The sequence below is a fragment of the Plecotus auritus genome, assembly GCF_963455305.1.
Source record: "Plecotus auritus genome assembly, chromosome: 10".
In the NCBI taxonomy this organism is placed as follows: domain Eukaryota; kingdom Metazoa; phylum Chordata; class Mammalia; order Chiroptera; family Vespertilionidae; genus Plecotus; species Plecotus auritus.
Genome location: NC_137785.1, coordinates 42,956,644 through 42,983,524, shown reverse-complemented (window position 1 = coordinate 42,983,524; position 26,881 = coordinate 42,956,644). Strand labels below are relative to the sequence as shown.

The following is a 26,881-nucleotide window of genomic DNA, read 5'->3' as shown; positions in this document are numbered from 1 at the left end:
CCCTAGCAGCTGTCTTTCTAGAGATACATTAAAAAAAAAAAAAAAAAAGCAACATTCCATCCACAGTCCAATTTGAACCCCCCTCCCCCAAAGGAATGCTGTTCTTGGCAAGAGATCTTCCAAAGGAAACAACATCTGTGGAACCTTCATCCGTGAGGTCAGGGAAAAGCTGAGGCAGCGAAAACCTTTTCAGTCCTTTATTCGACCCAAGTTGTGGGCCCTCAACAGAGAAGCAGGATGGGAGCCATCCTAACAACCTAGCAGAAATGTCTGTGTCTTGATATTACCCCTTCTGAGTTCCATGGCAGCTCTGATGTGTTTTGCAAGGCTGGACAATTCCCTGTTTACCGGGCTACTCAACTAAACCAAAGGAGTTGATTAGATCCCCTTAATACCTACACAGGTAGGATTTGTAATTTAGCCTCATCCTCAATCACTAAATATTTATGATGCACCTTTTGTAGGTCCTGGGGCAACAGCCATGAACTAGACAAAAGTCCTGCTCTCAATATAGTTAAGCCTAATTCCTTGTGCCTGTGGTCCAGAAATTCCACTTGCCAGAGTCTTCTCTCTTGACGAGAACAAGCAAACTCATGGACAGATATGGAGAGGAAGCTCAATGGTGACAACTCCCAGACATGACATCTAAAGCACATGCAACAAAATAAACAAATAAACAAGTGAGACTATATCAAACTGAAAAGCTACACAGCAAAAGAAGTAATCAACAAAGTGAAAAGACAACCTATGGAATGGGAAAGATTACTTGAATATCCAAAATGCATAAAGAACCCATACAACTCAATAGGAAAAACCAAAACGAAAAACCCAATTAAAAAATGGGCAAAGGACCTGAACAGGCTTTTTTCCAAAGAAGATATACAAATAGTCAACAGGTACATGAAAAGATGCTCAACCTCATTAGTCATTAAGAAAATACAAATCAAAACTACAATTATCACCTCATGCCTGTGTCAATGGCCAACAAAAAGATAAGATAAATTCTGGTGAGGATATGAAGAAAAGGGAACCCTTGTGTACTGTTGTTAAGACTGATCCAGTCACTATGGAAAACAGTATGGAGAATCCTTTAAAAATTAAAAATAGAACTACCATATGATCTACTAATTTCACTTGGGAATACATCCAACGGAAACAAAAACACTAACTTGAAAAAGATATCTGTACTCACATGTCCATTTGTAATAGCCAAGGCATGGACACAACCTAAGTGTCCACTGAAAGGTGAATGGATAAAGAAGCTGTAGTATGTGCATGAAAAAATGAAGGGGCCCTGGCCTGTTGCTCAGTGGTTAGAGCGTCAGCCCATGGACTGAAAGGTTGAGAGTCCTATTTGAGTCAAGAGCACTTACCTCGGTTGCAGGCTCGACCCTGTCCCTATCCGGGCATGTGTGGAGGCAACCAATCAATGTGTCTCTCTCACATTGATGTTTCTCTTTCTGCCTCTCCCCCTCCCTTTCCTCTCTCTAAAAATAAATGGGAAAAATATATCCTCGGATGAAGATTAACAAAAAAAAAAAAAAAAAAAAGGAAATCTAGCCATTTGCAACAACATGGATGGACCTTGAGGGTGTATGCTAAGCGAAATAAGTCAGAATACAAATACTGGATGATTTTGTTTAAATGCGGAATTTAAACACAACAAAATATCTCTCCTCCCAAAAAAGTAAACTCACAGAAAAAGAGATCTGATTTGCAATCATCAGAGGCAGAGGAGGGATGGAGAGGATGGGAACTGAAGCAAGGTGGTCAGAAGGTACAAATTTTCAGTTACAAGGTAAAGAAGTACTAAGGATGTAATGCACATGACTATAGTTAACACTGCTGTATAACATGTTAAAATTAGTGAGTAGACTTTTTCCTCAATTTATGAGATGATGGATATAATCATATCACAGTATATGCAAGTCAAACCATTAAACTTATATAGAGATGTATGTCAATTATATCTCAATAAAACTGGAAAGAAAAAAAAGAAACTGTAAGAATCCCAGTAGAGGCAAATCCAGAGAAGGCCCCTCAATTATGGAGTTAAATGCTATCTATATATCCCTTGAAACACTTATCTAGCACCCCTGTGGTTACATCAACAGAGACATCAAAGCAAAGCAGTATAAGGGGAATAAGAGAACATCATGGGGTATGTATGGGGTGGGGTGGGAAGGAGACTTCATTGGGTCCATAGTTATTTGTTGGTTCCTGGAGGAAAATGAGATTCCATTGTGCTGACCTAAGCCCAAATATTAAGAGCTCAGTTTTGGCTCAATAAGCGCCCACAATGTGCTGGGCTGAGCGCTGGGTACTCTGGTATGTACTCATTGTATTCTCACACCAACCCTGCTTATCTCCCTGTTATGGATGAGAAGCCAACTGGCCTGACCAATGTCATGGATCTAATCAGAGGCACAGACTTGACTGAACTTGGACCTTGTGAGTTCGTGTCTCAACTTATTTACAACTTCCCATTCTAGACTTACTGCTCCAGTATTCAGAGGGAGGTGACTAAGAATCCTTATTTTTATTGAGTGGCCTAAAGGATGATTTTCTTGTTTAGGAAAATTTGAGAGAAAAAATAAAACATACAAAATTTATAATCCCAAGACACAGGGTCACTTGGACTTTTTCGTTAATCTTGAGATTCTTAGGAACCAAGATGCTATTTTAAAGAAGGCTGGGCGCCCTGACCAGTTTGGCTCAGTGGATGGAGCGTCGGCCTGCGGACTGAAAGGTCCCAGGTTCGATTCCGGTCAAGGGCATGTACCTTGGTTGCGGGCACATCCCTGGTGGGAGGTGTGCAGGAGGCAGTTGATCGATGTTTCTCTCTCATCGATGTTTCTAACTCTCTATCCCTCACCCTTCCTCTCTGTAAAAAATCAATAAAATATATTTTTTTAAAAAAAGAAGGCTGGGCAACGTATGTAGGGACTTCTGTACAGCTGATGTTACACCTCCCTTTACCTTCTATGGACAGGGAACCAAGACTCAGAAGTTTTAAATGGCTTGTTCAAATCCACTCAGCTGTTATTTGGCCACACCAGCATCGATCCTGTTGTCTGATTCTAGTTCTCCTTCTACTGCAAACACATTTTAGCTGATAGTTTCACACGTAAGCTTTCTTTCCCCTGCTGGGATGTCAAGTTCATCTGAGCAGGCCGAGAATTTCTGTGCTTAGCACAATGCTTGGCATATTAGCTCATAATCTGCCGTCATCTGTCAACCTTTCACAATATGGACCCCTAGTTCTGAGACAATCCCACTGAGTTTCTATCATTTTTGTTGGGCTTTGGGTTACAGAGGAATGAAAAAGGAATGAATATGGAAGCACAAGACAACCCAACATAAATTCATTCCACTCTTGCCTGGCCTACCTGTAGCTCGCCAGTAGGGCAGTAATCAGATGACCACACATTCCCAGTTGTGGTATAAGATCTAAAATTAACCCTCAATATTATATGCGAGAAAACCAGAAGGGCTTCAAATGGCCCAACTACAAGTTTCCCTCCCCATTCTGCTCTTGTGGATAATGTTCCCTAAACAACCCTCCTGATCAAAGGACCAGGCATGGTTCCTGCTTATAGCAATTCCTGGACTTATTCAAACAAGGCAATCACATCCTTCCACAGGAACCAGGGGGCACCCATCCTCTTGATACCACTAAGCCTGCCTGCCTCTAACAGCCCCTAGTTTACTGGGTTCCTGAGTGCAATCCCCATGCGATTATGTAAATAATAAATTGCCATTTATCATTTAAAAGAGATGGCACAATTCCGGATTCTATACAGAGATCACGTTTTCCTTTTGTACATACCTCCCACTATTATAAAGAGTATTTCAGAAAAGAGGGTAGGAACAAGGAGGCGCTGCTCAAACATCTAAGGTGTTTCTCAGTCCACTGCATGTCAACATCACACAATCTGAGACTAAATGAAATGAGTTTAGGTGGGGGCCACAGGAAAAGTGGACCCTGGCGTTAGGCTGCACAAATGCCATTTAACAGTATTGTGTACCATGCAAATCCTTGAACTGAGAAAGAAAACTTATTTGGGGATCCAACTCCTAGCAAAATCCGAGTCTCTATCAACTGATCTAAAACCAAATCATAAAGGGATTCAGCCCTGCTGGTATAGCTGTGGTTGAGCATCAACCTATGAACCAGGATGTCACGGTTGGGTACCTGGTCAGGGCACATACCGGGTTGTAGGCTGGATCCCTGTAGGGGGCGTGCAAGAGGCAGCTGATCAATGATTCTCATCATTGATGTTTCTCTCCCTTCCTCTCTGAAATCAATTTTAAAAAGTGTTTTTTAAAGGAGGGATTCACAGCACATCAGGAACACCATCAGGAATCCTCTCTGCACTGGGTTGTTTGGGGTCAAAGTGTTTGTCTATCACCCCCATTGCTGATTTTAACCCAATGCTGAGCCACAATCTACTCAAAAGTGGCTGAGCACATGCACATAAAAGAACATTCACTATATGAAGTAAATGTTCACTGAGAATAGCAGTGAGTTTAGCTCTCTCCAGGTTCAGCGAAGCTGCCTCAAAGATTAGGGCTTCCCACACTGCTGGGCAGGAGGAAGGTGAATCCTTAGGTGTGGGCTAGAAAATTTGAGACTGGCTCACTTCCACCTGACAGGCTACCTACCAGTGGTGTTTCCTCACGCCATAAAGGCCCTCCAGAGCCTGCCTGTATGCTGCAGAGAGGCTCCCTAGCTACCCATGTGCCTTTAAACAGGTACTACATAAATTTTGCTCCCAAGGGCAGGTTAATATCTGGGTACTTCTGTACTTACTGATCCTTCCTAGTAGTCACAGGGCAAAAAAATCATTACAGGAGCTGTAAAGGGAACATCTGTTGAGACTACCCAGATGGAATTCATGCCAAAGCCTACATTCTAAGACCTCGAAGTAGAAGCTAACACAGGGGAGAAAAAAATCAGCCATTCTTCCTCAATATCCACTGGGAAGAGGCATGGGTGACCACATTGTTACTGAGCCAAGTTCATCTGCATAGAAGACTAGAGAAAGCAAAAAAAACCATAATGCTGAAAGCAGGCAGACAGGGTACAGAAATCCATGCAGGGAGCTGGAAGGAGGATACTCTCAGCTCTTCCTGCTTCAACTCAGGCTCAATTCTCCCACCTAAATTCTCATCCCTAGAAAAGACACATGGACACCAGCTACCTTAAAAACTAGGTTTGTATTTCTGGTTAGGTTCCAGAGTGGCAGAACTCAAGAGTTATACTATATCCAACCTGGTCCCCACATTAGCCTGCTTGCCTCCCTCCCTCCCACAAAGATAACATTATACAAAACTTTATTTACAGGAAAACCAGTTAAAAATTAGGGTGTGTACAAAAGTAGACATGAGAGCCAGAAATATCAATGCGGGGAAAGCTTTGGGGATTACGGGGCATTGTATTCCACCCTGGACCCGGGGCAATATATTATGTACCAGGCAGGGAGAAGCATAGCGAATCTCAGTGCCAATTTCAGGGGAAACCAATCACTCTAGGGGAAGTCTTAATTATCCAGTCACCCTTCTTCTGCCATATGGGTTCAGAGCCAGGTAGTGAGGAAAACAAAACACAAAGTCTTTGACAAGCCCCATAGAAAAAAGAAGGGCTCAGAAGGCATAGCGGGTCCGGATGTCCTCAAGCTTCTTGGACACCTCAGGTGGGGTTCGGTCCAGTTCTTCAGAGACATTCTTTTGTTTGTTGGGCTCCATAGAGTTGAACTGCTCACAGAGGTCTCCATCAATCACATTCTAGGGCATGGAAAAATGAGAGCAAAAGAAAAAGGTTAGATGGCAAGAAAATGGTACATGCTAAAGCAGCAGCTGCAAGCAGAGCTTTTTATTCTACAAATATCTTAATCCCATTTACAGAGGCAGGAACACTACTGTAAGGTGATTCTTAGTAGCCAGAGTTCAGATGAACAAAGCTAGTTGAAACCTTTTCTCTGGCTGTGCTTGGCCTGGAGCTCTCCCATTACTGTCTCCATCAATAGTCCCTTGATGCTCCTTCATTCAGACTGTTCTGACTTTTTGGGCACCAGACAATGTGACTTTTATTCTTAAATAACTACTGTACAAAAGCATATTACAATAAAATTTATGTATAACTACAAAGCAATACTAATTATTATTATTTTTTAAAGAAACTGCAGTCTTTTTCTCCATTGTATGTTTTAGACTCCTCTGTCAAAAAGTAGTTGTCCAGCCCGGCCATTGTACAGCTCAGTGGTTGAGCATCAACACATGAACCAAAAGGCCCCGAACTGATTCCCTGGTTGCGGACTCAATCCCCCATGCAGGAGGCAGCCAATGTTTCCCTCTCATTGATGTTTCTGTCTCTATCCCTCTCCCTTCCTCTCTCTCTAAAACCAATACATATTTTTAAAAATACATATTTGCCCATGTTTCTGGCCTCTCAATTCTGTTCCATTGGCCTGTATGTCTATTTTTCTGCTAAAATGCTGTTTGGATTATTGTCACTTTGTAGTATTTTTTGAAATAAGGGAGTGGGATACCTCCGGCTTTTTTTTTTCCCTCAAAGTTGCTTTGGCTAATTTTTTACAGTTCTGGCAAATCTTCATCACTATGCCATATTGTAGCAATTTTAAGGTAGAAGTTCCTAATTTACTGTAATTACTCTGCATTCCAAATAGCCATCAAGCCATCGTTTTGTTTTGTTTTTTGCTAATCCTCACCTGAGGATATATTTTTTCATTTATTTTTAGGGAGAGTGGAAGAGAGAGGGAAAGACAGAGAGAAGCATTGATGTGAGAGAAACACATCAATTGGTTGCCTCTGCATGAGCCCTGATCAGGGCCCAGGCCGGGGAGGAGCCTGCAGCCAAGGTACGTGCCCTTGACCGGAATTGAACCCGGGACCCTGCTGTCCCCCAGGCTGATGCTCTATCCACTGAGCCAAACCAGCTAGGGTCAATCCATCATTTTAACAGTCTGACTTTGAACAATGTTTCACGAGAAACTTCATCTGAAACCCAAAGCTTAGTTGTCTTTTTTTCTGAAACCATCAATTGATCAACACTCTAGCTTCATTACTCTGCAACTGTCTGAGGGTGGAGCCTAAAGGCTAGCATTCTGACTCAGGGAGAATCCAGCAGGCCCCAGGGACAGGCTTGGTGAGGAGCTGGTAGCCAGTGGGGGCCATGCAGTTGAGAAGGGGACTATTCTGATTTTTTTAAAAAATATATATATATATTTTTATTGACTTGCGAGATAAGGGAGAGGAAGAGACAGAAACATCAATGATGAATCACTGATGGGTTGCCTCCTGCATGCCCCTACTGGGGATCGAGGCCTGACTAGGAAATAAGTGACCTCCTGGTTCATAGGTTGATGCTCAACCACTGAGCCACACTGACCCAGCAGGACTATTCTGATTTTTAAGGGAGTGAAAAGACCAAAGAAAAACTGGTTAAATGGAATGATTCCCCCTTTCAATCTATATTTCCAGCAAAGACCTACCTTAACAGGGAAATAATAAGAACGAAAGCTGAGGTGGTCTCGCCCACAAAGAGGAGGATGCTCAGACCGGAGGTGCATTTCCACATGCTGGAAGAAGTCATGGTCCTGGCAGAAGAAACAAAGAATCTGTGACTAAAAGACAAAAGTGATCTCAACTACTAGTCTGTGGTTTCCAGAAGCACAATGAGCAGAAAAGCCACTGATTTTTATCATAAAAACAGATGTTAAACATCGAAATCACTCCTCTGATGACCACAGGTTGTCCTGCTACAACAAAATAGCTAAAACACGAAAGAAAACCTCCCTGTACTTGTAAAACATGAAAACACCGTGTGTAAAGAGTAGTTTGTGAAGTCAGACTCTTGATGCCGGCTTCTTTTGTTGGAATAACATAAATCAAATTTAGCCAATCCCAGATTTGATTCTAAGAGGTAAAAAGTGCCCCAGTCCTTATCATACCGTCATTCCTAATCTGTGGGGTTTGGTCTGGGGCTTAGGCATTTTTGTTAGCTTATGAAATTTCCAGAACACTCCTAGTTGCAGGTAGGGACAATGGATTTGCCCCCTTAAGCAGATTTAGCACAAAGAAAGCACCTTGGAAAGGCAAAAGCCAGAGCAGTGTGGGAGAATTCACCTCATGAGATGTGAACGGAACAAGGATGCCAATTCCTCCTGACAAGGTGGTATAGACAAGCGATTCTGAGCCTCCAGGGATTAGTGTAGTCTTCTGTAACGACAGTACTGTCTCCCCCACATGATAGTTCATGATCACCTCTGCCTGCAAGTCAAAAACAGACCAGTAACTGTGTGTGATCCTATGCAGCCATCATTTTCAAGGATCTCACTATGTTTCAAAGAGATTTTATGCTGCTAAATGTCTCAGAAAAATTTCTACTCCAGAGTCATAAAAACAGGATAGTGAGTGACTTGGACACTTTAAGTCAAACCCAGTGTCCATCCATCACAGGCTACATACTATCAACTTAGGGACTTCCATGCATGCAGGAGAGCACACGCAGCATAGTCACATGCACTGTGGATAATGCACTAAAACATGCTTCCTCAGTGCAGGTCATGGGAAATGTACTACACAGGCTGGTGCCTCTCCTTTGGGCCCCCTCCTGAATCTTACCTTCTGAGAGGCCCCATTGAGCAAGCCCCGGTCCCACAGGGCTTTGTTTCCTGTGGGGTCCTCATCCACTTCGTCATTGGTGTTAGGTGGGAGCCTCACCTACAAGGAAGTGACAAATCACAGGGCTGGGTCCTGCATCTACTAACCCAAAACACCAATCACCATGTGTGCCCCAGGTCCTTGCAAGTAATCCTAGGGGCACTGACTTTGGCAGAGGCCTGAGCCCATCTCCTGCACCTATACTGGTGTCCTAGCAGTGAGAAACTCAAGACATTCGACCCATAAGCAAGGTTCTAACATAGCAAGAGCAAAAAACAAAGACCACAGAACATAAACAAGAGAAGTCAGATGGGGCTTAAAACAACAAACCAAAATCCAGTCAAAATGTGAAAATATATATTAGGCATTAGTTCAAACAACTATTATTATTAAATCACGTCCCATGGGGAGGAAGGAGGTGAAAAGGGGGCAGGGAAAAAATCTAAAAAATTGATAAGATTTAGAGAACACAAAGTTCTTTTAGAGCGAGCCTTAGTAGGGCTAAATTGTATACCCAATTTTACTTTCCATACTAGAGATCATAGTCCTGGATTCTTGCCTTTACCACAAATGGAGACAGCTTTTATACACATCACTATATATAACCCAAGTAAATATCAACTCACCACACAAATGTTGCCAAACTTGTCTGCCCCAGCCACAGTGTCATAATCGAGAAGGCTAGCTGTAGTGACCCACCGGGGGTAGGTGTCATCAGCAAAGATGATGAGCTGGTTCTCATTACGCTTGTAGCGAACCCAGATGAAACTTTCTTGGACGTCAGACACAATTACCCTGTGCCCGATAGTCTGGATCCCAGAGATGTAATTGGCAATATGCTGGAAAAAACAAGGACAACCATGGGTATAACCTTGAGGTTCAGAACCCACAGAAACTCCAGCTTCCCCTGAATGCAACATATATAGGGTCTGTAGAATAGTATACACCAGTGAGTGGTCGGCAAACTCATTAGCCAACGACTGAAATTTCTTTTGAGAGCCAAATTTTTTAAACTTAAACTATATAGGTAGGTACATTGTTATTAACTTAATTAGGGTACTCCTAAGCTGGCCTTTGCTAAAAACTCAAGGGGCCAAAGAGCCGTATGTGGCTCGAGAGCCGCAGTTTGCCAACCACTGGTATACACCAAATAGTAGTCATCAATGAATTCCTAGAAGATGGGAAAAGAGCTAAATGGTTTTAATATAGTATCACAACAAAGTGAATCATATGAATTTTCCCCAGGGCATGAAAATAACATTAATTCCATACATTTCCATCAGGGACCTTGGGGTCAATGAGCAGTAATATTTTTAAAGAAATCTTTTTCTTTTTCTTAGCAATAGGTCTCAAAATGGGCTTAAAATATTTGGTAAACCATGTTATAAATAGACTAGTGACCTGGTGCATGAAATTCGTGGACATTAAAAGGGGATTAATGGGAGGAAGTAATTTAATATTGTTATTTGCCCTTTCTCTATAATAGAAGTGTCAGAGATGAAAGAAAATTAGTAAAATGTATATGAAAACCTTCCTCCTGTGAGTCTGGGGCTCACCATGGGACCCAGAGTCAAGTCCCCACCCACCCACATGCACCTCAAAATCGTGTGAGACCCAGACCCGGCTGGCCCCCCGCATTGGGCTAGATCCAGACCCAGCCAGTCCCACCCTGTCAAGCCCTGTCGGGCAGGGGGTGTAGCCTCAGGTCCCCTGGCCCAGCGCCAAGGTGGGGGGCATGGCCTGAGGTCCCCCAGCCCAGACTGGGGCAGGGGCGGGGGGTGTGCCTTGAGGTCCTCAGTCAAGCCCCGCCAGGTGGGGGACACAGCCTGAGATCCCCTGTCAAGCCCCGCTGGGTGGGGGGGCATGGCCTGAGGTCCCCCATCAAGCCCTGCCAGGCGCGCGGGGGGGTGGGGGTGGGGGGTGTGTGCAGCCTTAGTTCCCCTGACCCAGCACTGGGGGTGCACCTTGAGGTCCCCCGTCAAGCCCTGCTGGGTGGGGGGCACGGCCTGAGGTCTCCTGGCCTGGTGCTGGGGTGGGAGGAGCAGCCTGAGGTCCCCTAGCCCAGCACCAGGACCAGAAGTGCACCTTGAGGTCCCCCGTCAAGCCCTGCCGGGTGGGGAACACATCCTGAGGTCCCCTGTCAAGCCCCACGAGGGTGGGGGGGTAGGGGTGGTGGTAGAGGGGCCAGGGGAGGGCGTAGCCTCAGGTCCCTGCTGATTGCTCATTAAGGCTCCTTATGGGAACTTGGCCTCAGCTGTGGATGCAGCCATCTTTGTGACTGAGTGATGGTCAATTAGCATATTCCTTCTTTATTAGATAGGATGTGCTGTTATCCAGGCCTTTTTACTCCATTTATAGAGGCAGAGCAGATTTATCTAGGGCGGTGGTCGGCAAACTCATTAGTCAACAGAGCCAAATATCAACAGTACAACGATTGATATTTCTTTTGAGAGCCAAATTTTTTAAACTTAAACTTCTTCTAATGCCACCTCTTCAAAATAGACTCACCCAGGCCTTGGTATTTTGTGGAAGAGCCACACTCAAGGGGCCAAAGAGCCGCCTGTGGCTCGCGAGCCGCAGTGTGCCAACCACGGACCTAGGAGCACTGGCGTCAATAGCCCTTAACAAGAGAGCCAGCCCAGCCTTGGAAGATCTGAAGCCAGCCACTATCTGTCAAAGTCCCCGCTGGCACCTTTTTCTAGTATAAGGCTGTTTCACCTACACTGAAAATCTGCTGTTTAGGGTAGCCACCTTCATCAATTACCTTAGTTAGATCTTTCTGATAATTTGCTGTACTTTCACCATCAGCACTTTTATGTTATAGAGATGGTGGTTTCTTGCTAGCTTCAATTTTTTCTTTTGCAGCTTCCTCACTTCTCTCAGCCCTCATAGAATTGAAGAGTTACGTCCTTGTTCTAGGTTAGGCTTTGTCTTAAGGGAAGATTATGGCTGGTTTGATCTATCCAGACCACTAAGCTTCTCCCTATCAGCAACAAGGCTGTTTTGCTTTCTTATCATTTGTTCACTGGAGCAGCACTTTTCATTTCCTTCAAGAACTTTTACTTTGCATTTACAACCTGTCTGGCACAAGAGGCCTAGCTTTCGGCCCATCCCTGCTTTGGACATGCCTTCCTCACTAAGCTTAATTATTTCTAGCTTTTGATTTAAAGTGAGAGATGTGTGACTCTTCCTTTTACCGGAACACTTCAACGGCTATTGTAGGATTATTAATTGACCTAATTTCAATATTGTTGTCTCAGGGAATAGGGAGGCCCAATAAGAGGGAGAGAGATGCAGAGTCAGGGTAGTAGTGAGAACATACATTTATCAATTAAATTATCTGTCTTATATGGCATGGTTCATGGAGCCCCAAAACAGTTACAACAGTAACATCAAAGATCACTTATCACAAATTACCAAGAATTACCAAAATGTGGCACAGAGATATAGAGTGAGCAAATGCTGCTAGAAAATGGCATGCATAGACATACTTGACACAGGGTTGCTACAAACCTTCAATTTGTAAAACGCAATATATGCAAAAGAGCAATAAAATAAGGAATGCCTGTAGAGAAAATATATTCCTAATTCTTACAGTTAAATTCCTTATAGAAGCAGGCAGGACAGAAACATGGTTCTTAGTTTGAAGAAATCAAGAAACCCATCTTTTCATGCCTGTCTAAAGTCTCAAGGGCCTAATTCTGAACCTGAAATTAGATGACTGTAACAAGGTCCTAATAAAGACCTGATTTTAACAGTGCCATGCCAATGTCTCCCCTTCCTTCCTCACTAGCTAGATCTGGGGCTTTCTACCATCATATTTACCTTGTTCTCACATTTTCGAAGTAACTTCTTTTTTCCCAGGTCATAGACTCGCAGAAGCTTCCCCACACCAATCAACACCCTACCCTGGAATGGGGCAATGGCAGCAGGGACCTCTTCCACTGAAGTCTGTGAGGAAAAACAGGTAATGCAGCTATTAGAACATGCTAGCCCCACCCTCTCAACCCAAAATGCCTTTTATAGGCATCTGTCAGAAAGATAGACAGCAAGTCAAGTGATTATCTTTTGCTCACCAGGGAAATAAACCAACATACAACACTATGAAACAGGATGTTTGGGTAAACAGGTTCCACATGCTGCATTTCACCCAGCAAATAAATCAATGCCACAAGTCAAAAGAAGTCCTAGTTCCCGACGAACACTGACTCAGAGCCCATGATAATTCAGCCAGTGCTATGAACTAGTAGTGAAGCCTCAAAATCTGCAGTTTGTGGAGGAATCAACAGCCAAGGAGAGCTAGTGACATCTTAATTGTGAGGGAGACACAATAAGCTTAGTACAAAGAAGGGACTATGAAATAATTATTTTCTAAAAGACACCCCCCGTTGAGAGAAACCAAGATGGCGGCATAGGTAAGCACCTAAACTGCTGCCTCGCACAACAATTTCAAAACTACAACTAAAAGATAGAACGGACATCATCCAGAACCACAGGAAGGCTGGCTGAGTTGAAATTCTACAACTAGAAGGAAAGAGGAAAGCTCACGGAGAATCAGAGGAGCAGCAAAGGAGGACTGAGGTACGGAGATGCACACAGAGATGAAGGGCGGCTGAGAGCCTGGCTGACTTTCTCTGGCGGGAGGGGGAAGGAAGCCCCCGACTGCACTGAACCCCAGTTCTGACTGCACTGAAACCCAGTTCCGGGCGAAACCCCGTGGACCCAGGCTCATACAGGGGGAGTCTGGACTGTCAGGTAGAGAGAAAGGCACACGGAGACTCGGAGAATCGGGGGAGCCGCGGTGGGACTGGAGGCGCACACACGCGAGTGCTCACAGAGAAAGCTGAATACGGAGGTTGCCGCAGGCATTCCCTAGTGGAAGGGAGTTGGAAGCTCCTGACTGCACTGAACCCTAGTTCCAACTGCACTGAACCCCAGTACCGGGCGAGCCCCTGGGGACCCACGCTCTTACAGGGGGAATCTGGACTGTCAGGCGGAAACTCAGGGGAGTCGCGGAAGGCAGAGGTCTGGAGGTGCACGCGCAAGGGCAGAGCTGACAGGAAGCCAAGACTGTGTATGCTCCACCCTGAGACTCCGCCCCATCCAAGCTGAGCACAGAGGCTTATGCAATTTTGCAAGTCTAATCTTATAAGGCTGTCTCCAGCACTGAACTTCTCCCAGCGTAGATACAGCTGATCCTCACAGCCAACTGGCCTGGAGGTCTATTCCTCCCAGTGATACCAACAACAATCAAGACTTAACTACAACAAGGCTGTACACACAGTCCACAAAGGGGTGCACCAAGAGTGTCCACATCAGGTTAACTGGGGAGGCCGACCCACTGGGCCATAGAGGTAACCTAGCACAAAAAACTACCCTACCAACTCAGGGAAGCAGTGAAAAAAATGGGGAGATGAAGAAACAGATCACAAATGAAAGAAATGGAGGAAAACAAACGACTGGATATAGAATTCAAAACCACGGTTATAAGGCTTTTCAAGAATATCCTAGAAAAGGCTGATAAATTTAGTGAGACCCTCAAGGATATGAAAAAGGACCAACTAGAAATTAAACATACACTGACTGAAATAAAAAATATTATACAGAGACCCAACAGAAGACTAGAGGAACGCAAGAATCAAGTCAAAGATTTGAAAAACAAAGAAGCAAAACACACTCAACCGGAAAAGCAAAAAGAAAAAAGAATCCAAAAAGTTGAAGATAGTGTAAGAAGCCTCTGGGACAACTTCAAGCGTACCAACATCAGAATTATGGGGGTGCCAGAAGAAGAGAGAGAGCAAGATACTGAAAACCTATTTGAAGAAATAATGACTGAAAACTTCCCCCACCTGGTGAAAGAAATAGACTTACAAGTCCAGGAAGTGCACAGAACCCCAAACAAAAGGAATCCAAAGAGGACCACACCAAGACACATCATAATTAAAATGCCAAGAGCAAAAGACAAAGAGAGAATATTAAAAGAAGCAAGAGAAAAACAGTTACTTACCTACAAGGGAGCACCCATACGATTGTCAGCTGATTTCTCAACAGAAACTATGCAGGCCAGATGGGAGTGGCAAGAAATATTATTCAAAGTGATGAATAGCAAGAACCTATAACCAATATTACTCTACCCAGCAAAGTTATCATTCAGAATTGAAGGGCAGATAAAGAGCTTCACAGACAAGAAAAAGCTAAAGGAGTTCATCACTACCAAACCAGTATTATATGAAATGCTGAAAGGTATATTCTTTAAGAAGAGAAAGAAGAAAAAAGTAAAGATAAAAATTATGAACAATAAATACATATCTATCAACAAGTGAACCTAAAAATCAAGTGAATTAAAAATCTAAGGGAACAAAATAAACTGGTGAATATAATAGAATTAGGGGCATAGAAAGGGAGTGGACTGATAATTCTCAGGGGGAAAGGTTATGGGGGGGTGCAGGAAGAGACTGGACAAAAATCATACACCTATGGATGAGGACAGTGGTGGGGAGGTAAGGGCAGAGGGTGGGGTGGGAACCGGGTGGAGGAGAGCTATGGGGGGAAAAAGAAGAAGCAATTGTAATAATCTGAACAATGAAGATTTATTAAATTAAAAAAAATAAAATAAAAAAATAAAAGACACCCCCCTTATGGGAGGGTTGGAGAAGCCACGTTCATGTATTGTCAGTGTTGTCTCATAGGAGACAATGGGAATTGTTTTTCTTTAATTTTAAAATTATAGTGAAATAGCTCTGGCCAGTGTGGGTCAGTTGGTTGAGTGCTGTCCTGTGCACCAAAAGGTTCCATTCCTGGTCAGGGCACATAACCAGGTTTCAGATTCAATCCCCAGTTGGGGTAAGTATGGGAGGCAATTGTTCGATCTTTTTCTCTCTAAAACTCAATAAATATATTTTAAAAAAATATAGTAAAATATACATAACATAAAATTTACCATGTTAACCATTTTTAAGTATATAATGCCTTGGCATTAAGTACATTCACATTGTTGTGTAACCATCACCATCATCCAACCCCAGAACATTTTAAATCTTTCCAAGGGAAACTCTATAACCATTGAACAGTAACTCCCCAGAGAATACTAACTCTTTAAACTGATAAATTTTGATCACAAATTGCTGCCTGCTTAGTAAGACTAGTAAACAAGGAGCCAGTTCAGTATGAATAGTTAGCACACAGGCAGCAAAACTTCACTGGAACATGCAGGCCCCAGTAGCATTTTCCATGTGCTACCAAGAGATGGATCCGAATCAATGAGTTGGCGCCCAAAATGGTCACCAAAAGACCTGATCCACAAGTTAAGCAAAAATGGGAGAGTGTAGCAGGATATAAGATCCAGTAGAGCCACTGGCTGGTTCCTACCTTGTGCAAAAACTCCAGTTTTTCCCCATTGTTCACAAGCTTGTAGGTATAGACAAAGCCGCCTGCTACAGATCGGGGGTTCAGTATCAGGTCTTTGGCCACACCCACCAGCACATACCAATCCTCACCAGTGTTGGAAAACCTGCAGACGGCCACACTGCACAGAGAAAGAAGCAGGAGTTAGGCAGCAGTCACAGCCCAGAAAATTCCTGTTCCAGATCCAAAACCTTGGATGTTCTGGACTCCTTACCTAAAAGCAGCTTCATTCTGTTCCAGCTGGACAAGGTCCAGTGTGTTACCCTGAATAGGATTCATCACTCGGATCACAGAGGCCCACTGCCCATTGCCAGCCTTGGGAGCTCCAAAAATGGACTCAGGGAGGTTTTCATTGAGGAATGCTGCTGCCATCTCTGCAGCTAGCTCCCGCTCATCCTCCCCTGCTGCTTCCACCATTTCCTAAAAAAAAAAAAAGAGTTGATGTATTCAGAAGTGGGTGCTGGGTTAAAGTGGGTAAGTAGCAAGAATACCTCCAGGGGCAGTCCATAATCTATAAAACAGCAAAGTCTGTCAACCACATCAGAATTTCCCAAAATGAAAAGATTAAAGGGAGAGGTACACAGACAAGAGGAAGACTGAAGATAACAAAAGGAGACACCAGTACTTCCCATCTAATTTCCTTTGCTAATTCTACTGATCTCCTCTCTTCCAGACCAGATATAGTTTTACATGATTGGGGATACTTGCCTTTGGTGAGAAATGATTTCTGGAATTAGCTAGTGTTATGGGGAATCTGAAAGCTATCTTCGTTGGGCCCAAATCCAGGAAACATGTAACAGACTGTTTTGGAAACGCAAGGAATGAAGAACTGTTCCAGAGATGGAACTAAATACTGAATAAACCCAGGTCAGTATATTAGTCCTGAAGTCACAAGAGAACCTCTAAAACCAAGGACTTAGACAAAGGGCTCTGCCTGAAGGACCTGAGAAGAGCCTGGATCTTTAATATAACAAAAAATAGCCCTGGCTGGTTTGGCTCAGTGGATAGGGCGTCAGCCTGTGGACTGAAGGGTCCTGGGTTTGACTGCAGTCAAGGGCACATACCTTGGATGCAGGCTCCCCACCCTCCCGCCCTCCCTGGGCCCTTGTCAGGGCTCATGCAGGAGGCAACCAATCGATGTGTTTCTCTCACATCAATTTTTCTGTCTTTCCCTCTCCCTTCCACCACTCTCTCTAAAATCAATAGAAAAATATCCTGGGATGAGGAAAAAAAAAAAAAAAATATATATATATATATATATATATAGCTGATAGTAGTTAATTATTCTGTTATATATATGTATACACTGATATAACAAAGAAAAACTTCGTTATACACACACACACACACACACACACACACACACACACACAACAAAGAATAATCAACAATTACAGGAGTTTAAACTTTGCAAGTTTCACACAAACACCTTTAATGAGTTAACTGGCACGATATTTTGAATTTAATTAAAAAATGTCTGCCACTTGCGTCTATAGACACTATGGCGTACCAATGGTTAAACTGAACATTGAAGGTCAGTCTCATTACCTCTGCCATCTGCTGCTTCCTCTGAGCTTTTGTAGCCTCCGTGTAGGCATTGTGGTCAGTCTCAATGATGATGAGGTTGTTACTTTCAGGGTGAATGACAAATTTCCTGGGTGTGTACTGCAGTGGAAAGGCTACTTGATTAAAGACAGCACCTAGCTTCTCCAATGCCAAAATCCTACGTAAAAAAGAAAGCGAGTTAATAGGCCACTCACTCAGTACAAACTGGTGTTCAAAAGGTCCATGAGTCATCACAGCAAACGTTATCAACCCTTAAAGCTCTAGTGCTGGCATTAGACAACATGAAATAACAGACTTCCAATCTGGAAGATTCTGCGCAGGAGACAAGATAGGGAAGGCTCTCCACTTTGGCAACAGTCCAGCACTGTTTCATGACAATTCTAGTTTTCACCAGTGAAACTCATATTAGAACCCTCAAATGAAATTTTTTTATCACTCCAGTGATAATGACAAGTTAAAATATCTTTTTTATTACTGACAAACCTTGAAATGAAGAGCACCAATTCCGAAACTATTGTGAAGCACTGCAATTACCTGAAGATAGGTGGTATTTGTGCTGATGATGTTTCATAAAAATGGCCTCCTGAACCTAAGCTTTATGAAACCCATGAATCCATTGTGAACAACCAATAGTTATAACCAGGACACCAACAACATGGGTGGCATTAATAAAGGTTAAATATAAAACAAAAAACCCAAAACTTAAGAAAGTCAAACTGAACAGGTTATTTTCCAGCTTGCAATTATAAATAGTGCTCACTCCAACATTATCAGCGTAAACTATAGTCTGTCAACTTGTAAAAGGCCTAAATAATTTATATCGAGGTTAAAGTTTAAGCTGTAACAATGCAAATGACAAGACAGAGTGAGAAAATGTTATGAGCGATCCTGCTCTAAAACTAACCCAATGGCACTGCCTAGAAAACAAGACGACTGAACTGTACTATGAAGTTTTAAAACTTGGCCCTAAAAGTCTAATCAGAAGCTAAAACTCCAAACACCGAAACTTGGCTACCAGGTTCCTAAATCCTGAGCCAAAGAAAGGTTTCAATTGCAACATACTAGTTGGCTCTTTTGCCATCTCTTCATAACTTTTTCCGACACTTTGGCAAAGTACAGTCCAAGCCCTTGGGAGAAGGCTACCCACTGGGCTTCAACTGTGAGACTCTCTCACCTCAGGGTATTGGTGGAGATGGCCACAATGCCTTCGGGACACTGTTCAGAGGCGAAGCCAGATGCAAATTCCAGGGTCTCATAAGATAGGGGGGTGAGATGGAAACGAGATTGGTAAGAATAGCTCAACCATGAGCGGCTTGACATGGCCAACACCTGAGGAAGGAAAAAAACACCTCAAGTAAGTTTGGGAAGAACTCAAACATAGTATGCTGAGCAAACACCCTATCCCCCAATTTCAGACTGCAGAATATCCAAATGAATTTTAGAAACCTGAAGAGTGACCTTAAGAAAAAGAGGCCTAACAGCCTAAGTGCCCATCAGCAGATGAGTGGATTACAAAACTGCATAATGGAATACTACGCTGTTGTAAAAAGGAAGGAACTCCTACCATTCGCAACAGCATGGATGGGCCCGGAGTGCATTATGCTAAGCGAAATAAGCCAGTCAGAGAAAGATAAATATCACATGATCTCACTCATTTGTGGAATATAATGAACAACATAAACTGATGAACAAAAACAGATCCAGAGACATTGAAGCATTGAACAGACCGTCCAACCTCAGAGGGAATGCAGGGGGGAGGGGGAGGGAGGTAAGAGATCAACCAAAGGACTTGTATGCATGCATATAAGCATAACCAATGGACACAAACACTAGGGAGTTGAGGGCATGAGCTGGGGGGGTGGGGGTGGGGGGGAATAAGGACACATATGTAACACCTTAACCAATAAAGAATAAATAAAAAAAGAGGCCTAGAGAAGAGACAGGATGGCTTACTATTTGCTGAAAGTGTGGAATCACTCAATCTCTGAGCCTGTTTTCATGTGTGTAAAATGGAAATACTATCACAAGGCTGGATAGTTGTAAGGATTAAATGTAGTAACAAGGACTAGCACAGTACCACAAATACTGCTATTCTCAGCTATAAAGGACCTCTTTAACATTACATGGTAAACTATGACACCGATACAAGGCTGTTCATGGGTAAGTAGTACCCTAGATGGGAGGTATTCATCCAGCTAACGCTCACTCTGCTCAATTTGCCCAGCCTGAGGGCTGAAGGGATCAACATCCCAACTTACCGATAATCAAATCATGAAACAGTGCCATGGAACATGTTAAGAAGCTCTGAATTAAGGGGCCCTAGATTTCCAACATAAAATAAAATAACCAAGATAGAGCTAATGTCAAACTAACCATATACTGGTAAATTAATGAAAGTAAAGCTTACACCAAGGGGATTTATCTTACTGATGCTACTAACATCCAAACATGCTGCCTATCCCTTTCATTACTTACTGCCTCCTGGCCTTGCATCCGAACACGAAAGAGTTTCACAGGACGGGACCCCAGGTACCTAGTCCGGGTGTCAGACAGATCCCCAGTGACAGGGTCCAGGACAGTTCTCAGCAGCACACCATTCTAAAAAAGGAGAAAAGTGGGTTAAGCCTACCCATGATGAAAGTTCCCTTGGCCACTTTATGTAATAAGTTCAAAGCAGATGGAAGGAAATTACTTAGTTAAAAGAATATCCTAATAATCAGCTAACAAACCATTCATTCATTGTCTCACTAAATCACTCGCTCAAGTAGTTACTGAGCACACACTAAGTGAAAAGCACACTTATTTTTCACTGCATATCCTTAAAAAACTTTTTTACCATGTACACTAAATTCTTTATAATTTAAAAATATATTCAGTTAAAAATACCATTTGCCCTAAAAATAATAAGACTCCTAAGAAAACAGCTCATTCAGGTCTAGGGCAAGAATATTCCAGGATGTGTGTGGAGCACTTTGCCAAAAGGGAAGCAAGCCCCCAAAGACAGTGGGGTCATGTGAAAAAGATAAAAGAGCCAACTTCAAATGGGAACTCACATTCATTTATTTTATTTATTTATTTATTTTTAAATATATTTTATTGATATTTCACAGAGAGGAAGGGAGAGGGACAGAGAGCCAGAAACATCGATGAGAGAGAAACATCGATGAGAGAGAAACATCGATCAGCTGCCTCCTGCACACCTCCTGCTGGGGATGTGCCCGCAACCAAGGTACATGCCCCTGACCGGAATCGAACCTGGGACCCTTCAGTCCACAGGCCGACACTCTATCCACTGAGCCAAACCGGTTTTGGCTCACATTCATTTAAAATGAGGTTATTTAGCATCCAAGAAAGAAAGAAAAAAAAAAGATTGCAGTAGTTTGAAGCACAAATATATAAAAATTTGCAAGTACATATGTTATTTTATAAAACCCCATCAGTCCTCAATATTGTTATGGCACCAACTCCTTACTCTAGAAATTGGATGAGCAAAGCAAAAAAAAGTTAAATATTTATCCTTCCCCTATATGAACTGTATTTCAGGGTGAGCAAATATATGAAGCAAATCATCTTTAAAGAAAAATTCCAGCTAATTAAATGATGAAATAGAAAATCATCATTTCCCAACCCTAATTTAATAAACAAATCTAGGCAATGTGTATCAAAGGCTGTTGATGGGGGGCTTCTAAACAAATAATTTAAAATAAATACATTCTAACATCACTTACAGTGGGACAACCAGATGTCACGTGCCTTCTGATATATAATAGGAGTAAATAGAACCACCTATAAAATATTCTCTCCTCTCCCACACACAAATAAAATTCAAATCTAATCAACCCCTAGATCTGTGCTATCCAATATCATAGTCAGCAAGCCATAAGGCTAGTCCGATTTGAGCTGTGCTAAGTATAAAGGACTAAATTCCAGATTTCAAAGACTTAGTCCAAAATAATAAAGAAGAAAGAATACACAATCTTATTAATTTTTATATTGGTTACAAATGGAAATATTTTAAATATACTGAATTAAACAAGACATTAAAATTAACTTCATCTGTTCCTTTTCTGATAGCTATTAGAAAATTTATATTACATAAGGGGTTTACATTATCTATCTAATAATAGGGTAATATGCAAATGGGTCAGGACCCATCACAGTAACGACCAATCAGCAGGCTGCATGCGCAGCAGGCCCGGGTGGGTGGAGACTTGCAGCTTTGGGGATGGGGGTGGGGACTTGCAGCTTTGGGGACATGATGGTGGCTGTCACTTGCCCAGGGCCGGCCTGGGGCTCAGGCAAGCTGCTGATGGCCGCTGCCACTGCGAGGGCCCAAGGCTCAGGCAATGATGGCCAGGCGAGGCTCAGGCAAGCTGCAGTGGCTGCAGCAGAGGCATGATGGGGGCATCGCCTTCCCCTGACACTGCCCTGGCTGGTGTGGCTCAGTTGGTTGGAGCATTGTCCTGTTCTCTGGAATAGCTGGTGGTCTGTGAGGTCTGAAAGGTTGGTGACTGCTGCTCTGGAAGGTCGCAGGTTCCATTCCCAGCCAGGGCACATACCCAGATTGGGGGTTTTATCTTGAATCAGGGTAAGCATGGAAGGCAACTGTTCCATGTTTCCCTCTCTCTTCCTGCCTCCCTCCCTTTCCTCTCTCTAGAACCAATGGAAACATATTCTCAGGTGAGGATTAAAACAAACAAAAAACCCCCCTGACACTACCTGATCCTTAAATTCCTGCTTTTCATGCCAGGAAGAGTTCCTTTATTGCTAGTGGAGCCCATTATGAACTGTGAGGTATTCGTTTTAAAAGCTGCATACAGGTGAATCTTGAGGACTCCACCTAGTTCTGACCCAGAGTAGTGAAGGCAAAGCATTTTTATCAAAGACTCTTCATGAAAATACTTTTCTCTAATCCTTATTTGTTCTAACTAGAGGCCCAGTGCACTAAATTCGTGCACTCGGGGGGGGGGGTCATGTCTCCCACCCCAGCCTGTGCCCCCTTGCAGTCCATGAGCCCTCGGGGAATGCCGCAGAGGCAGGAGAGGCTCCCGCCACCACCACTGCACTCGCCAGCCATGAGCCCGGGTTCTGGCTGAGCAGCACTCCCCTTGAGAGTGCACTGACCACCAGGGGGCAGCTCCTGTGTTGAGAATCTGCCCCCTGGTGGTCAGTGCATGTCATAGCGACTGGTCTTTCTGCCGTTCGATTTGCATATTAGCCTTTTATTAAATAGGATTATTATATAGGATTAGAGCTGAGAACAGTGGAAACACAGAGCAGCATCATTCACTAAATGGTAACTGAAACTATGGGCACAGAAAATTCCCATGTTGAACAAAGGTGTGCATGAAACCTAAAGGAGACCTGACATCAACAATATGCCCCCCTGGATTTCTTACCTGTAGCCCAATATTCAGGTATAGGAAGCCAATAGAGCCCCTCTCACCCAGCTCATCCTGCTTCTCCGTCCCACCCATTTCCACAATACACAAGGATTCAGGCTGGGCTGGGAGAGCCTGCATGCTCAGAGGTTGCAAACAATCCTACGGGAGAAAGAGAAAAGAATATAGGAAATGACTAATTTTGGAAAAAACCTACCCAGAGAAATCTAATTCTAGGAGTAAAGAACAATCTGAGGAGTGAGTTCCAAAGGGGAAGTGGGTTACTAGCTAAACTGAATCTTAAAATAAGCTCTGCAGAGGAACATGCTTTCCTCTTTTTGTCAAAGTGGATAATGGGGTTAAAGCACATAAGCAAAGGTCACTTCCCCTAAGAGTCATCTAAGGCCCTGGAGCCAGCCCAAGTCCTTTTCTATAAAAACATTACTGGGAATTTTTTTTAAAACTATAAGAGTCAAAGGTTTAGCCAAAGAAGCGGTGAGCAGTCTCAGATTAGCATCTTTAAAGCACTGCAGAAGACTCCTGAGATGTGCCACTATGATATCCAGAAGCAACAGAGTTCAGGGTTCAGCACAGCTGATCTCAGAGACAGCCATCAGGAGTAGGCCAGGTGCTCAGGTTCCAACAGGAAGATTCTTGAAGTGGAGGGTGACACTCACTGAGGGGTCTAGGGAGATGATTCTGACAGTGTTATCCACCAGTCCCACAGCCAGGAAGCGAGACCGCTGCTCTCCAGGAGGCACATTGGCCAGACTCATGCACACCACATCTGCTGACATCTCCTTCCGCTCTGTGTACTCATTCAGCTGTCCTGACTATAGGAATGAAGACAAGAAAGGTCACAAACCAACTCACCACCCACCATGGACTTAGAAACTGGAGGAGGCCTTTTAAGTTCCTTTTTGCTTCCTCTCATAAGAAAACAGCTCATAAGGACACATACGTAACACCTTAATCAATAAAGTTTAATCAATAGTTTACCTCTTACTATAATCAATGATCAAGAATTTCTCTACTTGCCCTAACCGGTTTGGCTCAGTGGATAGAGCGTCGGCCTGCAGACTCAAGGGTCCCAGGTTCGATTCCGGTCAAGGGCATGTACCTTGGTTGCGGGCACATCCCTAGTGGGGAGTGTGCAGGAGGCAGCTGATCAATGTTTCTCTCTCGTTGATGTTTCTAACTCTCTATCTCTCTCCCTTCCTCTCTGTAAAAAAATCAATAAAATATATATTTAAAAAAAAAAGAAGAAAAAAGAATTTCTCTACTTGAGATTCCAAGACTGAAAACTATGGCAAATATTTGGTGGAAAAGCAAGTGTTTCTTTGCTAAGATGGGGTTTCATAACTCCAATGAGAATTAAGACATGAACTTACCCACCTCCTACTCTCTCATAAGTGCCAAATTGGCTTGTGGGCACTTTCCCTCAATTCTCTTTCTTGTGAATATAATCTAGATACCTGGACTACAACTCCCATCTCTACTTCTGGACCCTACACAAGTCCACAGTAAATAATAAAATAACATACGGGATCCATCTCAAAATAGACCAGCTCTCCTCCTGTCAGGGCAATCACTACTTGTCGCTGGTTCACTGCACATTTCACAATTGTTTTCTTTCCAGGGGTCTTCCACTCATTGACTCTCTTGTCTGCTCGGATGTGCCGAATACCGTCAGGATACACCTGGAATAACAAGAAAACCTGACTTTAGCAATTTGACACATTGCTCAGCATGTGTCACACCTATCAGACCTGTCACTCCTGTCAGATCTGGAGCCACTGCATTTGAAGTACCAGTTAGGTCAATGACAAAAGAGCTAATAGGCTACAGGCAAGGTCAGCTTTAAACAAGTTCATATCTTGCAATGTCTACTTCAAAGAAGTTTAAAGCTCATCAAGGTAAACACAGCAGCCTACAAATGAGGGCAAAGAAAGAAGCAAGTAAGGTGAGTACGTAAGTAGCTCTCTGAGAATCCTCACCTGCACCAAGGCATCATCTCCTAACAAGGAGCAGGACAAGGTTGGAGTGGTGCCCAGGAACCCAGAGTCAGTCACTTCTTCCACAGTCTCTCCGATAGACAACACAAGTGTGGCATTCACGAAAGACACAATGATGTAGGCATCAAACTCATCTGAAAGAGGAAAAAGAAAGGAGCTGGTTAGCTAATAAGTTATTAATTACACAGCCAAATGAGACACACTAAGTTTTCTCTTCAGAAACCTTCCAAGGCACTTCTACGTGTAGTCACCACACACAGTCATGTGACAAACGGCACAGGATAATCCAAAAGATAACTGAGGGTCGTAAGAGCCTACAGATATACTTAAATGCCAAAATACATTGAGTAGATACGCCCACTTCTAATACCTCTGAAAACGAATATTTTCTTGAGACATTAGCTGGAAAAATGCAAGAGAACAAAGCAAGAGAATCAGTGGCATGAAGAAATTTTGAATACAATGCTTATATATATTGAAGCTAAACTTATTTGTGCCAGATGCCAGTCACAAGCTATTCTTTTTAAAATATATATATATTTTATTGATTTTTTACAGAGAGGAAGGGAGAAGGATAGAGAGTTAGAAACATCGATGGGAGAGAAACATCGATCAGCTGCCTTCTGCACACTCCCTACTGAGGATGTGCCTGCAACCAAGGCACATGCCCTTGACTGGAATCGAACCTGGGACCTTTCCGTCCGCAGGCCGACGCTCTATCCACTCAGCCAAACCAGTTAGGGCACAAAAGCATTCTTAAAAGATACTCCTTATAACCAGAAAGGTGCCCACCTTCTTCCAAATGAAGCTAATGTGGGAACACAAGACCTAATGAATAAAACAGATTACTTAAGCCTTCATGAGACTAAGTCATTCTAGGGTTGGAAACTGAGAACCCTGGTATGTCCCAATAGGAATGATGTAAGAACACTAGATAACCAGGAAATAGGGAGGGGAAATTGTTTATATTGTCATCCCTAACCTCTCTGGAACACTAGATAACCAGGAAGCAGGGAGGAGAAATTGTTTATACTGTCAGTTCTTGACCTCTCTAGTTTTCCACTATTTAAAAATACAACTACTCAGTGGTCATGAGCAATCCTATTAGGATTTGCTTTCCATTTAATGAAATGTAGTTGGATAAACAAACACTAATGGTTTTCTCAAGGAAGTCAGAGGACCTGAGGTATACAGGCAACCTCAAGTTTCCCATGCACATCCCATTGTAAAAGGTCATCCATTTCCCATACATTCTACCCTACAACATAAAAAAGCTTTTGTGTATCTCCCACATCTGGCATACAGGTTAATTAATACTAAATAAGGGAACATTTACTTTTTTAAAGAGTTGAGATTTTCCTAGTTTACATTTGAATTTTCTCTATCAATTCCTCCTTCTGTCCCTCCCACAGAAACCAGGTAAACAAGGCACTACATTAGGAGTGGCTACCTTACTCTTAGCAGAAGAAGCTACAGTTCCCTTTCTGCCTAACTTGAGCCTTGGTCAGAGTTCAATGACATAAATTTGACCCAACCAAACCACAACCAAAGACAGTTTGGGTTCTGAATGATCCTAAAGTGATTCAGCTGAACTAAGATTACTGGATTAGTTCAGCAGAATCAGTGTTCTTTATTTAAATAAAAGAGAGAGCCCAGTGAAGATGTTTTATTGCTGTAATCTACAGCAGTAGTGCTCTGACCTATTAGCAGGACATAAAATCAATTTGGTGGGTTGTAATCAGTACTTTTAAACAGAAATATGCAGAAATATGCAGAAATAAATGTGATTTGTGAAATTGTTTCACACAAAGTAAGGATTATGAAGTTTTG

General features: G+C 43.0%; 1 protein-coding gene across 3 annotated transcripts in view; it reads right to left on the bottom strand.

The window, feature by feature from the left end:
* Positions 1-5,201: 5,201 nt before the first annotated feature.
* The window catches only part of SF3B3 (splicing factor 3b subunit 3), a 45,894-nt gene continuing 24,214 nt past the window's right edge, over positions 5,202-26,881 (bottom strand). For all 3 annotated transcript variants that reach the window (XM_080643479.1, XM_080643477.1, XM_080643478.1), the window contains exons 12-26: positions 25,034-25,185; positions 24,581-24,736; positions 23,714-23,869; positions 23,055-23,198; positions 20,131-20,253; positions 18,830-18,984; positions 17,638-17,812; positions 16,304-16,509; positions 16,054-16,210; positions 12,511-12,636; positions 9,312-9,524; positions 8,647-8,745; positions 8,149-8,292; positions 7,515-7,619; positions 5,202-5,787 (exon numbers count right to left, since the gene is read on the bottom strand). In XM_080643479.1, coding sequence (XP_080499605.1) covers positions 5,647-5,787; positions 7,515-7,619; positions 8,149-8,292; positions 8,647-8,745; positions 9,312-9,524; positions 12,511-12,636; positions 16,054-16,210; positions 16,304-16,509; positions 17,638-17,812; positions 18,830-18,984; positions 20,131-20,253; positions 23,055-23,198; positions 23,714-23,869; positions 24,581-24,736; positions 25,034-25,185 — 2,252 coding nt within the window. In that variant the 3' untranslated portion in view covers positions 5,202-5,646. The remainder of the gene's footprint in view (positions 5,788-7,514; positions 7,620-8,148; positions 8,293-8,646; positions 8,746-9,311; positions 9,525-12,510; positions 12,637-16,053; positions 16,211-16,303; positions 16,510-17,637; positions 17,813-18,829; positions 18,985-20,130; positions 20,254-23,054; positions 23,199-23,713; positions 23,870-24,580; positions 24,737-25,033; positions 25,186-26,881) is intronic.